This window comes from Lytechinus variegatus, chromosome 10, assembly GCF_018143015.1.
Source record: "Lytechinus variegatus isolate NC3 chromosome 10, Lvar_3.0, whole genome shotgun sequence".
Taxonomy (NCBI): Eukaryota; Metazoa; Echinodermata; class Echinoidea; order Temnopleuroida; family Toxopneustidae; genus Lytechinus; species Lytechinus variegatus.
Genome location: NC_054749.1, coordinates 11,091,203 through 11,107,259, shown reverse-complemented (window position 1 = coordinate 11,107,259; position 16,057 = coordinate 11,091,203). Strand labels below are relative to the sequence as shown.

General features: G+C 36.6%; 1 protein-coding gene across 2 annotated transcripts in view; it reads left to right on the top strand.

Moving 5' to 3' along the window:
• Positions 1–325: 325 nt before the first annotated feature.
• Positions 326–16,057, top strand: part of LOC121422773 (arf-GAP with dual PH domain-containing protein 1-like) — a 102,588-nt gene continuing 86,856 nt past the window's right edge. Inside the window, exon 1 of one of the 2 annotated variants that reach the window (XM_041617957.1) lies at positions 326–591. In XM_041617957.1, the coding sequence (XP_041473891.1) occupies positions 507–591 (85 nt within the window). In that variant the 5' untranslated portion in view covers positions 326–506. Of the gene's footprint in view, positions 616–16,057 lie in introns of both variants that reach the window. The other variant, XM_041617956.1, reaches the window with a different exon arrangement.

The following is a 16,057-nucleotide window of genomic DNA, read 5'->3' as shown; positions in this document are numbered from 1 at the left end:
CCTTCCCTTTCACCCTCTTTTTTTCCCGTGTTTTTTCCTATTCCCTGTTTTTTGTTTTTTTTGGCAAGCCGATGGGGGGAGGGTACGTGCCCCCCATGCCCCCCGTAGTTACGCCACCGGTCATATATATATATATATATATATATATGTATATATATATATATATATATATATACGTACAATCGTATACATTCGATCCTCCAATTTCACGTATATTTTTTATGAATTTCTTAAAAGTACCATTTTAAACACACAAGTCAGGCTACATCGGGAATGTTTTACGTGCGTGACACCCATACGGCCTTGACTGAATGTCGTGTGCACTGATCTCTAGCTCTCTATACCCGGAAGTGATGTGCACCACTAAATTTCAGAAACAAAGTTGGAGCCAAGACGTAAGACCGAACCTAACAAAGCTCGTTGAATTTGATCAGCATTTATGCAGTTGAGACTGGCCCATTCATGCAGTAAGACTTCCCAGAATTAGAGTCAACGTAACAGCAGCCATGAACGACAAGAATAAGAAAAAGCTTTTGGAGATCATGAAACTACCAGGCAATGATGTCTGTGCGGACTGTAATGCTCCGTTGGGTAAGGAACATAAGACGACGCGAGGTAAGCGAGCTGGCGCTGGCTGGACCGCAGAGACGGTTCCCGATCCAGCGCGGGTCAGCTTTATCCTTGAGGACTCAGTGATGATATTTAAAAATATTTTTTCATCACAGAGCCTTGAAAGTAAACCCTCCCCATACTTGCCTAAGCGGGACATAGAAACAAGAATTGATTTTCCTAGGAAATCCATGATTAAAGCTGGATAAGCATAGAAGATTGCCGTGATTGCCTAGGCTATACTTAGACAGCTGGTAGCCGTCTGTTTCGAGGAGTTTTTTAACATTTTTTTAAAATTTCTCGTACACAGACGGCTCGCTATCGTGCAGCCACCATTAGGGGACTTGCAATGCAAAATCCCTCCGTCTGGGCTCTTCAATTTTTGTCTTTAATGAATAAAAATTTTGAAAGTTAACACAACCAAAATGCAAATTAATATTCCCTCTTGGCATTAATTGCCAAAAAACAGAGAAAAATCAAGTTAAAAGGAACAAAAACAGTGAATTACCTCGGCTGTCACGCAAATTCACTTCCCCGTTTTATCCGATCTTAAGTACATAAACATATGGCCATTGAGTCCCCTGTACAGATCGCACTAGAACTTCGGTCTCTGTATTTGGTGAGTGAAGCCAATGGAGTTCAGCTGAACAACCAACATAACAGAGACCGAAGCTTTTGGTCTAGGCTATACTATGATTTTGAGTGATTTTCGATTCTCCTGACTGTGTTTTCATGGAATTTTTTGCTGTGTACGAATACGATACCCCTGCCACCCCTCCCGCCAACGTATTAAAAAGTAGCGCATCTACTTTTGTCTGAAGGAGAGCAGCAATAGACCTACTTTAGTTTGATCGATGAACAGGCTTAGTCCTACGACATCTGAGTAAACTAAACTAAAGCTAGGCCTATATAAATCACGTAAATTTGTTTGATCTTACCTAGCTATTTACACCAGGCTTCATGCGCCTAAATGGCATATCCCGTATGGCTATGAGGTACATGTAGGAAAAAACTGTTGGTATAAATCTGAAAAATGAGAGGTTTATTACCAGACTGATCACGTGTAGATTAGCCTAGACTCCAGGCTGGAGGCGTCTGGGGAGTAAAGTTATCTACTCTATGAAGGGTTACTCCCCTAACGCCTGGCACTCAAATATATAGGCTCCCACGCACCAAGGGAAAAGGCAACTATAAAAATGCGCCAAACTGCTAGTTATGTTTAGAATCTGAGGTTAACACTTCTGTACATGGGTAAAAATATCGGTTGGCAGTGTTTGGCAAAAAATGGATAGTTACGGTTACAAATATCGCCAAAAGGCAATATAAAAATAAAAGTAGAAGAGAGTTTACTCACATCTGTTGACATCGCCATCTTTGTATAGAGGGCGGCAAAATCATGAGCGGTGCTAGATTAAAAAGTGCTAAAATGTGCCGCTTCAACCAGTGAACTAGAAATACGTATTTTCAGTTCAGTGGTTGAAGCGGGACATTTTAGCACTTTTTAATCTAGCACCGCTCATGATTTTGCCGCCCTCTATACACGTCACGTAACTAGGTTGCATTAACAAAGGATCAAAGATGGCGATGTCAACAAATGTGAGTAAACTCTCTTCTACTTTTATTTTTATTGCCTTTTGGCGATATTTTGTAACCATAACAATCCATTTTTTGCCAAACGTTGCCAACCGCTATTTTTATTCATGTACAGAAGTGTTAACCTCAGATTCTAAACATAACTAGCAGTTTGGCGCATTTTTATAGTTGCCTTTTCCCTTGGTGCTTGTGAGCCTATATATTCGAGCGCCAGGCGTTAGGGGACTAACCCTACATAGAGTAGATAACTTTACTCCCCAAATGCCTCCAGGCTAGTTTAGATCCCTCGATCTATTCGTAAACATCACAAATACAATAGGCTTGAACAGCTTTGTTATGACAAAGCTTCTATAACCGATGTTACAAAATGCCATTTTGAAGAACAATTTATAGATAAAAATCATTTTTCAACCATTAATAAAATTTGAAACTTGATTATAATTATTATGATAATAATTATCTGAACTTGTTAATATCCATCCCCGAAGCTACTCTGATCCCATCTCTTCATTCCTCTCAAAGAGGTCATAACCAGAAATTGCAAGTACCATTTGCTAGGACACAGACACTGCAAAAAAAGGTAAGAGTTCCATATGCACCCCCACTTAAATTGAAAATAAAAACATGGAGAGGTTCAGAATAATATATCTAGCCCTAATATGGAATATATATGATGGATGGGAAGTGGAAATACATAACAAAATATGGCTTTATTCCGTCAAATTTGGAGCAGGATCTAGTGCGTGTAATTGTCCGTAGACATCGGTTTATTTAGTCAGTAAAGGGTCTGTGAGTCGAGACTAGTCGAACTATCAGCTGATAATTGTTAAAATACCCCTTCCGGTATCAGCGCTTCTCGCTAGCATAGCGGGAAAGGTCTTGACTGCAGATAAAACGAGGTGAGTTCGAGTCCCAACTAAGGTAAGCAACAGTAAAAAAAATGATAGAAAAATCTGAACTGAATGAACCGGAAGTCTCAACAATCTTTTGTTATTTTTGGTGGGGGGTGCATATGGAACTCTTTCCCAAAAAAACTACTTTCCTGACGAAACCAGGCTATGGAATGCTCTTCCACAGGTCGCTGTCTCATGTATCTTTCTTCCAAGTTTCAAAAGGGAGGTACAGAAAATCAAGCTCTGTTAATTTTCTATGGATGTCTTTTAAGCTGCACACTCTTTAAAGGTCAAGTCCACCTCAGAAAAATGTTGATTTGAATCAATAAAGAAAAATCAGACAAGCACAATGCTGAAAATTTCATCAAAATCGGATGTAAAATAAGAAAGTTATGACATTTCAAAGTTTCGCTTATTTTCAACAAAATAGTTCTATGAACGAGCCAGTTACATCCAAATGAGAGAGTCGATGATGTCACTCACTCACTATTTCTTTTGTTTTTTATTGTTTGAATTATACAATATTTCAATTTTTACAATTTTGACGATTAGGACCTCCTTGCCTGAACCACAAAATGTTAAAATAATGGAATTCCACGTGTTCAGGGAGGAATAAAACTTCATTTCACATGACAATGATGAGAAAATCAAAATATTTCATATTTCATATAATAAAATACAAAAGAAATAGTGAGTGATGTCATCAGTTCCCTCATTTGCATACTGACCGAGATGTGCATATAACTGTTTTGTGAAATGAAGCGAAACTTTAAAATGTCATAACTTTCTTATTTTACATCCGATTTTGATGAATTTTTCAGTGTTATGCTTGTTGAATTTTTCTCTTTTTATTCAAATCAAGTTTTTGTTGAGGTGGACTTGTCCTTTAAGTTTATTTTAGACCCATTATTTGAAACACTGTACATACATTGCACCTGCACAACAGAACAACAATACGTCAGACGGTGGCCTGTACTTATAGAGAAGAAGATTATCTGTAAATTGTTCTTCAAAATGGCATTTTTTAACATCGCTTATCGAAGTTACGTTATAATGAAGCAGTTCAAGGGTCCATCCTATTGCATTTGTGATGTTTATGAATGGATCGAGGGATCTACACGAGATCGGCCTGGTAAGAAACCTAATTTTTCATATTTATACTAACAGTTTTTCGTACCTTCATTCACATTAGACGTATAAAGGTACCTGGTATATAGATAAGTAAAATCAAACAAATTTATGTGATTTATAGCTTTCATTACATAACCTAGGGAAATCCATCTTTGTTTATATGTCCCGCTTAGGCAAGTATGGTGAGTTTCAAGGCTCCGTGATGGAAAGTATATATGTTAAAATATTTAAAAATATCATCACAGAGTCCTCAAGGCTAGGTCAGCTTCATTCACCTTAGACAAAATATTCTGTTTGATCTAACCAACAACGGCAAACTAGCCTGGTCAGGTCACTGACACTGCACTCCGGGAAAGACTTCCTTATGTCCCCTCCACTAATTAAAAAAAATGCTTCTCCAAAACCCCCTTCTTTCGTTCTCATTTCTTTTTTTTTCTTACTTATGGTTTCATTGGAACTTCGATTCGAACCTCTTGCTGCAGAATGAGACATCTCCAGTCTGTCTCCTTACTGAGCTAGCAGGAATTATTGAAATCCATGGGTTTTGTAATGGTTATCAACTGATAATACGACTAGTCTACTCTCCAAGAGTATTGGACATTTATTTTTCTTACTTAATAAACCAATGCCATTGGGAATTAATACACACACTCAGGATTTTGACGGAATAAAGCCATTTTGGTATGTATCCAACTTTTCCTTTCTATATATCTTAAGGACACCACACACCTTACGACCCGACTGGTCTACGACTGGCTTGCGACTGAGTGAGGGGAGATATGACGTCACGGCTCTTGTCAACTTGAGAGTCGCAGATCGTTCAAAGAAAATTGTAAGGATTTGACATGCGTGAGTTACAGACAGCATGGTAGTCGGATCGCAAGGTGTGCAGTGTTGAGGCTTATGACTACCTTGTGATTCATCTCTACTCACTCAGTAACAAGCCAGTCGTAGACCAGTCGGGTTGTAAGGTGTGTGGTGGCCTTAAGATATATGTTAAATAATTCTTGATAAACCTCCACATTTTTTTTTTCAATTTTAGTGGAGGGGACATATGGAAGTCTTACCGCTTTCTGCCTTGGCTTGCCGGGGGGGGGGGGGGGGGGGGTAGCGGCTGTGGAACATGAAGTCCAGTATTACATCCATATACATCTTGACACTAAAAAGGGTCTCTCAATAAAAGTTGTAAAATCTGAAAAAAGCTATCAATTTTGCAGACACTCTTGATAGTCAGCTACATGAACATAGTGTTGGTGTCTTTCTTTCAGGCCTGCCTGAATGAGCTTTAAGTTAACTCACTCGGCCAAACTTACTTAAAATTCTCCCATCTGTATTTTTGCCATGGTTTTTTTGTCTCACCTGCATAGCAGAACACCAAATCTTAACCTAAGATTAAGTTTTTGAAATGACAGCATAACTTAGAAAGGATATGGACCTAGTTCATGAAATTTGGCCATAAGGTTAATCAAGTATTACTGAACATCCTGCCTGAGTTTCATGTCACATGAAACTAGGTCAAAGGTCATTTAGGGTCAATGAACTTAGACCATGTTGGGGAATCAACATCAAAATCTTAACCCGAGGTTAAGTTTTTGAAATGTCATCATAATTTAGAAAATATATGGACCTAGTTCATGAAACTTGGACATAAGGTTAATCAAGTATCACTGAACATCCTGCATGAGTTTCACCTCACATGACCAATGTCAAAGGTCATTTAGGGTCAATGAACTTGGACCGAATTGGGGATATCTGTTGAATTACCATTATAACTTTGACAGGTTTTTCTTATCTGATTCACGAAACTTGGACATAATAGTAATCAAGTATTACTGATCAGCCTGTGCAAGATTCAGGTCACATGATCAAGGTCAAATGTCATTTAGGGTCAATGAACTCTGGCCAAATTGGGATTATTTGTTGAATTACCATCATAACTTTGAAATTATTTTGGTCCAGTTCATAAAACTTGGACATAAGAGTACTGTAAAAGTGGAAATTTTCGCGTATTTCGCGGCAAGATCGGCGGGCGCGAATTTAAAAACACGCAAATTTACGAGCATTTATTTTAATGCAAGTTTTGAATTGCGGTTTAATTGCGTGTAACGTTTTGGCAAAGAGATTACACAATTGACCTAAAGAGGGCGGCATTCACGCAACCAATTTTGAGCTCCGAATTCATAATGCATAGCAATAATTTGTTCCAAAGCAATGCGATCAATTTTTTAACAGTCGCAGATCGGTATTTAAAATATGATTTTGGTTGAAATATAAATTGCTTTTGCTGTTTGATTGGTGAGTGTTTAGATCTGTCTAGTTTTTGAGAAGACGTTGGGTCGATCGCCCATGTTTGTTGATTGATCCCATGCACTTTGAATAGCCGTAATCCCCCCGATCCTTACCCGGTGCTCGGCCGTCCATACCAGGCCAGCAGCTAGCAGCGCCTCCGTTTTGCCTTCCACGATGTCCACTCAGCAAAGAAAAGTTGCGCTAAATGTCACAAAAGCTCATGATTACCCGATAGATCAAAACAATGCTGAATAACTGTATGCCGACCTAGAGCTAGAATTATGATCAGAGAGTACAATCTTGTTGCTGAAATTTTTATTAAAACCATTCACAGATGGGCAAGAAGGAAGTGACTTTGTGATTATGGAGTGTGCAGCGCGAATTTAAGAACCCGCGAATATGTTGTGAAGCCGCCAAGCGCGAAAAATTAATCACGCGAAAATAACAGCGTTTACAGTATTCAAGTATCACTGAACATCTTATGCGCATTTTAGGTCACATGACCAAAGTCAGAGGTCAATGAACTTTGGCCATAATGGGGGTATCTGTTGAATTACCATCATAACTTTGAAAGTTTATGGATCTGACTTGTGAAATGTGGACATAAGAGTAATCAAGAATCACTGAACATCCTGTGCGAGTTTCAGGTCAGAAGGTCAAAGGTCATGTAAGGTCAATGAACTTTGGCCATGTTGGGGTATTTGTTGAATTACCATCATCTCTGTAAATGTATTGGTCCAGTTCATAAAACGTGGAAATAAGAGTAACCAAGTATCACTGAACATCTTGTGCGAGTTATAGTAGTGTATAGTAGCAGTCAGCACTGCTGCTATATTGAATCGCGTGATGCAGGTGAGACCGCCAGAGGCATTCCACTTGTTTGTATTACAGGCTATGGGTATTCCCCCTTGAACACCTTCTATTCAGTTACAATCTCCATTTTATATACAACTCGAACCAATCTTAACAACACATGTACTAGTTTGCTTTTCATAGTTTTTCATGTACTATTATTATTCACATCTGCCGTGCGCCTTGGAATTCCTTTGGTAATGCTGGTTTCCTTTCCCATACGAGTCGTTACTTTTATGGAAATCAACTTCTCAAAATCTCAGACTTATATAGATATAATTTAGGAATTTTTATGTTCCAGCTATCCACAGATGAATTACCATCCATTGTCACCTTATTATTTGTTAAAAGAAATGTTTTTTATTCATACGCAACTCGACAAAGTACATGTTATCATTTACCACTGACTCGAACAACCTTTGCTCAGAAAACAATTACTTTCTCAGGACCGAAGTACTGGAACGGACTATCCAAAGACATTTCAGACTCCAATTGTTTATATTCAAACGTAAACTTAAACATACTTCTCTGAATGATTATGCAGTTCAGGCAGCAGTAGATATCTAAACCTTTCAGCAACTCCATTTTACCACCATACCCCCTTTAAATAACTATATACCCCCCTTTAAATACCTATATATCCTTATATCTTATCTCAGTCCTCGAAATAGGATTTTTGGGGGGCAAGGCCACTTTTTTGAGGGGCACCTTTTCACTGAGGCCAGGCAGCAGAGGGCACCAAGGCCATACAGAGGGGCACCAAGGCCACTTTTTAAGGGGCATGAATAAATTATTTGTAGGTGTTACAGTTTCGCGGCGTGGGGGGCTTTCCATAGTTGATGTTGTACAGGGCTCGACACTAGCGGCGGTCCGACGGTCCCAGACCGGTAAAAATCGCTGTCAGGCCGGTAGATTTTCAGAAATAAGAAGATTTACTGGTCCGACATGACCGGTAAAAAATATCATTGTCGAGCCAGTAATTTTTCCAAAAATAGCAAGATTTAAGGGTCCGACATGACCAGTAATAAAAACCACTGTTGGGCCAATAACTTTTCTAGAAATGGTCAAATTCACTGCAAACCATTCCCCCCGATAAATTCTGTCATTCACAGATACAGTGTACATTATGTAGCAAGCTAGCCAGCCACACAACTCACGTGGTAAATTCTTTACTGGCTGAGCGAACGAAGCTTGGCTAAACTCTGGCAGAAATCTCACACAGAACTGTCAAAATTCGCGGTTCATACTCATGAAAGGCTCTTATAATGTCCATATTTCCTAAAAATTCGAGTAACTCTGTCATTTGTAAGCAGTAAAAGGATACATTTTCACTTCTGTTTGGTTCAAACAGATCGGGTTTCGGGTGATATCGTCTGAATACAAGTTAGCCCCACATATGCATTTATGTGTGTGTTGATACACTTGGTTTCTGACTTTCTTTCGTAGCTATTTTAATTGAGCCAAAAAGAAATTGATAAATTATTTATGATGATAGTTTTAGCTTTCTTCCTCTGTTTTCTTCCTATCTTTCTTTCCTTCTTTCTTTTCAATCTTTGTTTCTTCCCTAATTAGTTTTGTTACTGTCTTTCTTTTTTATTTTCCCTTTTTTTTCTTTAATTCGTTCTTTCATTCTTTCTATCCTTTTAAAGAATATTTTTCTCTGTTTCTTTTTTTCTCTCTTTCTTTCTTTCTTTCTTTCTTTTATTCTTTCCTTCCTTCCTTCTTTCCTTCTTTCCTTCCTTTCTTCCTTTCTTTCTTTTTGATATTTTTCTTTCTTTAATTCTTGAGTCCATCTATATATTCATCTCTTCCTTTCTTTCCTTCCTTTTACCCTTTTCTTTCCTTCATTCTTTGTTACTTTCTTTGTTTCTTTCTTCCTTCCACTCATTTATTTACCCTTTTTTCTTTTCTTTGTCTCTCAGTCTTTCTTTTTTTCTTCCTTTCATCTATTCTTTTACCTTTTCTTTTTTTATATTGCTTGCGTCTTCCTTCCTTTACTTATTTCTTTCCTTCTATCTATCATTTTACCTTTCCTTTATATCTTCCTTAATTCCTTTCTTCCTTCTTTCAATCCTTCCTCTCTTTCTTTCTTTTGTCCTTCTTTCCATCTCTCCTTTAACCCTTTCTTTTTTATTGCTTCTTTCTTTCCTTTACTACTTTCTGGATTTGTTCTTTCTTTCTGTATTGCTTGCTTCATTTCTTTCCTTCATTTCTTTTTTCTTTTCTTCCTTTCTTTCTTTCTTTCTTATTTTTGTTCCTTCTTTATTCCTTCATTCCTTTCCTTCTTTAGTTCTTTCTTTTTTCCTTCCTTCACATCTATCCTTTCTTTACCTTTTCTTTTTTTACTTCCTTCATTCCTTCCTTTTTTATTCTTTCTTTCTTTCTTTTCCTCCCTTTCCTTCCTTTCTCTTATTCTTTCTTTTCCTTCCTTCCTTCTTTTCTTTCTTTCTTTCTTTCCTTCTTCGTTTCTGTCTTGCTTTCTTTTTGTCCTTCATTCCTTCATTTCATGGGGGGGGGGGGGTAACGAAAGGCTAGACAAATAAACTTGCGCCTTTTTTTAATGTTTTATTTATTTTTTGGGACCAGTAGATTTTAGGTTCGGACCAGTAAAAATTTGAAAAACTGGGTATCTACTGGTCCGACATGAATAGGTTGGACCAGTAGAAAAAATGGGTTAGTGTGGAGCCCTGTGTTATACATCAGATTCATTACCAAACCACATTATTTACTTAAGAAAAAATGAACTTTAATAGTCTGACAACACTCACTGTATAAGGTTTTAAAAGAAAGTTTCATTATTCTTCAGAATCACTTCAGGACAGGATAACACATCATTGCATTGCTTTGAGTCTTGAATTTGACATCCAACATGTAACATGTACATATTAACAAATCAAGTAGAAGTACCTCTGGTAGAAGTAAATTAATTTCATCTAATTCTTTATCCAAATTACCTCATAGCATGCCAAGTAATTAAAATGTGATCTGATTAGCACCCAAGAAAGTATCACCGGTCGTTTGTAAGTTGTTCGTAACTGACGAACAGCTTTATGAAACACTCCCATTCAAAGTACTGTACTTACGCATCGCGCGCGCTCGCCAGGACAGTACAGCGCACGCGACATTTGTGTAGTACACATACGGAGCTCGCGCGCGACATTTGTGTAGTACACATACGGAGCTCGCGCTCGTCCATTCTTATGCTGCAGCTTACATAGCATATGTAAAGCACGCTAGCAGCTGGCCAGCTGTGTATAGCTAGCTCATCGTTCGGCGCGGCTTCGGACTAGACTGCATACATGCACTGGACGTCGCTGGTAAAGCTAAGTTATTGAATGCTTTTTGAGATCGGAGAAAAGTTTTCCTCGCTCAGAAAAAAAGGTGCAGACTTTCAAAAGGGGCACATTATATATCAGAAAAAGGGCACATTTATGAAAAAAAGGGCACCACGGCCATATAAAAAAGGGCACATTTTTAGTGGCCGTAACTTTTAGCAAAAAGAAGGGCATGACGGCCAGTAATGGGGGCATCGATGGCCGTCGATTATTTTGAGGCCTGTTATCTCCTTCCATTGGGGCCTATAACTCATAAGCTCTGCTTTCAACTTAGGCCCCTCCATTTGTCACTGATTTAAATTCTTATTGTGTATAATTTCTGTCAAAAGAACCGTTTATTTCAACTCAAGATAATTATGTTATGCTCATGTCAAGCATGTAAATGTCTGTATATGAATAATGGAAATTATGGAAATAAAGTAAACTAAACATATAAATACTCTAGATTAGTTATTATTCCATCTCCTGATCCCATTTGTTAACTATTGTCAAAAAGCAAGCTTTTTAAAAAACCTATTTATTCCAATGTTTCTTTCCGAAACTGTATCCTGGACTTATTGATCGATCGAGTGAACAGCCTGGCCGCTGATCACTTCAACGTGTTAATGAATAGCCAATCAACAACTGCTCGGGGCGGAGCTTAGTATGGAGCAAAATTCTATCAAGTCTAGCGTGCTGAGTGTCAGAAAAAGTTGCAACTGACCGAGAAAAAAAACACTATTTAATCACTTTCCCGTTGTCAATTTCACTAATTTTTAACAGAGTAAACATGAAACATTGAGAAATCAGAAAATGAAATTAAAAAATCATCAAACATTTGACCATGTTATTAGTTTGTCAATTTTCTAAGAGATTCAATCTGCAACTTTCCTCTTATTTCGGTGTGATATGTCAAATTTATGGACCTAGGTCATGAATCTTAACATCCTGCCTGACTTTCTACACACTGTAGTCACATGATTTAGGTCAAAGGTAATTTAGGTTCAATGAATTTAACCATCTTGAGTGAATCAACATTGAAATCTTATTAACTAACATTATGTTTTAGAAATGTCATAAATTTTTTAAGTATGTGGACCTAGTTCATGAAACTTAGATATACATACAGCAAGGCTCCACATTAACTTTTTTAGGTGGTGGCCTGTTCGGGCCACCAAAACCTTCAAATAATATTTTGGGGTGGCCCGATATCAAAGTTTGGTGGCCCAAAAAATATAAAGAATAACATTAAAAATTCTGAAATATTAATTCTGCAGCCACTACCACTAAGTTACTTTCAGTTTGTATATCTTGTATGTAAATCTTGTTTGCTGCTATTTTACTTTGCTAATTGATTTGTGGTAATGTATAAATTGTTCTATCATTGTAAATATGAAATGATTGAAAATGAATAAAAGAATTGTATCGTTCCCAGGTTGTGTGGACTTTTTTTAAAATCTCCTAATAGATACACAATCATAATTGTAAAGTAAATAAATAAATAGTGCATAGCAAACTGAGATGTACAAAACAATGATTTTTTCCTTTCTTCCTTTTTGAATCCTAAAACCTAGATTATGCAGGCCCCAATCCATTTTTTTCCCAGCATATTATAGCAGGAGAAAATCACAGAAAATTATGCTGCAAAATTAGAAAGCATAAAAGGGGAAACAAACAAAAATCATTTTTAGAATAGTATATTAAAAAAGAAAACAAAAATGATGAAATAAATAAGTGAAATAAAACATAAGAAAGAAAATGACGAAAGAAAAAAAAGCATGAAAAAAGGAAAAAAAAGAAAAGAAAAAATTTAGAGAAAAAACAAAAGAAAATGAAAAAAAATCAATAAACAAAATTCATAAAAAATGGGGAAATTATTATTTTCAGTAGAAACATATTCTTTAATCAGGCATATTCTATGGGAATGGGTTTGAATGGTTTGACCGCTATAAAAAAATGAAAGAAAAAAGAAGTAAAACAATTTATATCTGGAAAAAACAGTGTGAGAAAAGTCCTTCCTTATATATGCCAAAATGCTGGAAAATTCACATTTCATATCAATGCAATGCCTTCCCAAAGTATTTACTTCCTCAAGAGAGGTTTAAAAAGTCATTTATAAATAAAAAAGAAAGAAACTGTTATTTTTGGCTAGAAAAGACACAGCCTTGAAGAAACCAAGTATCAACATAAATGAACACATGGGACTGTGATGTACTCACCTATGTGTTTTATGTGTATTAATGCATTTGGAAATCGGTCTTTTTGAGTCAAAAGAGAGGTCATAATTCCTCTTTTTAATGCTTGCAAATAATCAGGTTACACCAGATTTTAGTAATATGGACTGTAGAAGGGCATTTCATTGGTGTAAAATGTGACTTTGACGTAGATTTTCAAAGTTCTGTGGAAGATTTCTTAGCAGCAACATTTCGTATTGCAGCTCCCTTAGTCTGAATAGTCCGGCGCGGCTGGCTGGATAATAGTTACTGTATGCTATAGCCGTAGGCATGTAGGCCTACATACTGTCATGACTATGCAAACTTTGTGTGTGTGTATTTGTGCGTAGATTAACAAAAAGGGCGCATGACGAACTGGCTTGCAATTTGAACTGTAGAAAGTTGAAATTTGATTGCAAAATCTGAGAAAATTGCGCTACTTTGAAAATTATTGGTTGCCCAATTCAGGCCACCAAAACTTAAAATTTTTTCAAAAATGGTTGCCCGAGGTGAATTTCTACCGCTAATGTCGAGCCTTGCATACAGTATACATGTACAGTACAGGTAATCAAGTATCACTAAACATTCTACCCAAATTTCTGGTCATGATCAAGGTCCAACGTCATTTGGGGTCAATGGACTTACATGTAGACCATGTTGTGAAATCAACATCAAAATCATAACCAAGTTTAAGGTTATGAAATATCATCATTACTTAGAAAGTATAAGGATCTTTCTCATGAACCTTTGGAAGAGTAATCAGGTATATATCCAACATCTACGACGTTATTGGCCTCAAGACCGTGACATTATGTTGTGTTAGAAGCATTGCAATTCCATGGGATAGTAGTCAGAATTTTTTTCTGCTTTTCAGATAATTCTTTTCATTTTCGTCATTTCTTTTGCATGGAAATATATGTTTTTTCCTGCAAGCTTGATGATGATGAAATCTACAGCTTTGCCTTTGGACTATGGATTTTGTTTCTTGCTTATTTGGTGTAATTCTATCTGCATTCAGATTATGTGTAGGTCTAACAACTTTTCCCGACATAGCTGCTTTCAAGAAAAGAAAATCATTGTATCATGCGACATATTATAAATCCACTTTCGTGAGAAAACTACTTTTGATGGTCATTAATCATTATAAAAAGAGATTTTCTGTTTTTACTGTAAATATTGGACAACAGCTTGCATATTTTAATTGAAGTATTCACAAATTTCAAAATTTATAACTATCTCATTTTGATCGGTTTTCATCAAATCTCCACCAGTATTAATTTGTAAATTTCCTGCTTTATTGAAACCAAGTGATCATCAAGGTGAAGGTAAAGTTATTGAAGTCTGATCATAATACATGTGTTGTGTGATAAACACAGACTGAAATTCAATGTGGTATTAGTAGTGCTCAGTGTATAGAACATAGTGTTGTGGGATTGTGAGATTAATGAGTCATACCCTTCATCGAATGAGTCGAAGGCTTGTAGGAAATAGTCCGTTTTAGATTTCCACCAAGATGTGGACTTCTGATCTTGTTTTCTGCATGTTCATTTGGTGAATGTTTAATAAAATATTGGAATGGCTGTGCAAACATTACTCTGTAAGGCTTCTTGTTGGGTTTCTAGTTGTAAAATATTTCTGGCTCAAGTTTATGAATAGCAGTACTTTGAAAGTATAGTGCACATATATATGTAAGAGGATAAATTTCAGTGTGCTGCTCTGTGGTTTGTGAACCACCTTGTTTCTAATAAAAATAAAGTCACAATGTTGTTAGAACTCATTGGATAATTGGCCTTCATGTAGACAAGTAATTTTGATTAATAAATGCACTGCATGGAGCAATAATAGGGCCTACACAGAATGATGTTATTTGAAGGACAAGTCCACCCAACAAAAAGTTGATTGGAATAAAATGAGAAATATCTAACAAGCATAACACTGAAAATATCATCTAATTGGATGTAAAATAAGAACGTTATGACATTTTAAACTTTCGCTTAATTAAAAAAAACAGTTATGTACATAATTATAATTTTCTCCTCATTGTCAAGTGAAACAACAATTAATTCCTTCATGAACATGTGGAATTATCATTGTTTAATAATATATGGTTCAGTCAAGTCGGTCCTTATTCTGTAAAAAATGAAATATTGTACAATTCAAACAATGGAAAACAAAAGAAATAGTGAGAGACATCATCAACCATCACATGTCACTGTTGTGCATATCACTGTTTTGTGAAAAATAAGTCAAACTTTAGAATGGCATAACTTTCTCATTTTACATCCAGTTTTGATGAAATTTTCAGCGTTATGTTTGATTTTTCTCTAATGATTTAAATCAACATTTTTCTGGGGTAGAATTAACCTTTAAACCAAAATTATTCATCTAACTTTTACGTGTTTTAATTTCAGTCAGTAATTTATATTAGTACAAAATATTTGGTCAATGATGCTTACAATTTTTATTTTTTCCTTTTGATCTGAATATACCCCCTCTTTTTTATACCCTTTTCATAAACCTATCCTCCAATTAGCCGCCTAAGAGTAATGCGGATAATTCAATAAAAATTGCGTTCATAAACTCCGAAAATAAGCCGCATTATTTTTACGAGCGCCTGTCCTGAAAAAGGCGGATAATCGCCATGACAACTGGACACGCCCCCTCCGATGCGGTTGTGTTGGAAAAGGGTGACCTTGTGACCGCACCATGGCAATTATCCGCATTATTTGGAAATGCGTTCATAAACTCAAAATCTTGTCCCGATGCTGCTATTATGCGGATAATAGCAGCATCAGAGTAATGCGGATAACTCTTGTCCTCCTCCAATTTTACGACCAAATTATGCTGCTATTAGCCGCCTAATTCATTTTAATGGGGTTTATGAAAGGGGTATTAGACTGCATCTAGAGCACCCTATGAGTGACAACACTGTTTAAGCCAAAACTTTTAGATAGAACTATGCAGTAGGCCTGCTCTGCCTTGATAGCATTGACAATGAAATGAAAAGTTTTATTTGGAACAAAAGTCACTTTGAAAACATTGCTGATCAGTCCCACTATTCACTGTGTATCGTACTTGTATGAGAGGTGCAATTCTATTGTCTAATGACCTTGTTAGTTTGAGGTTAGTGTAAAGAATGCCAATAGCGTGTACAGGATGTACA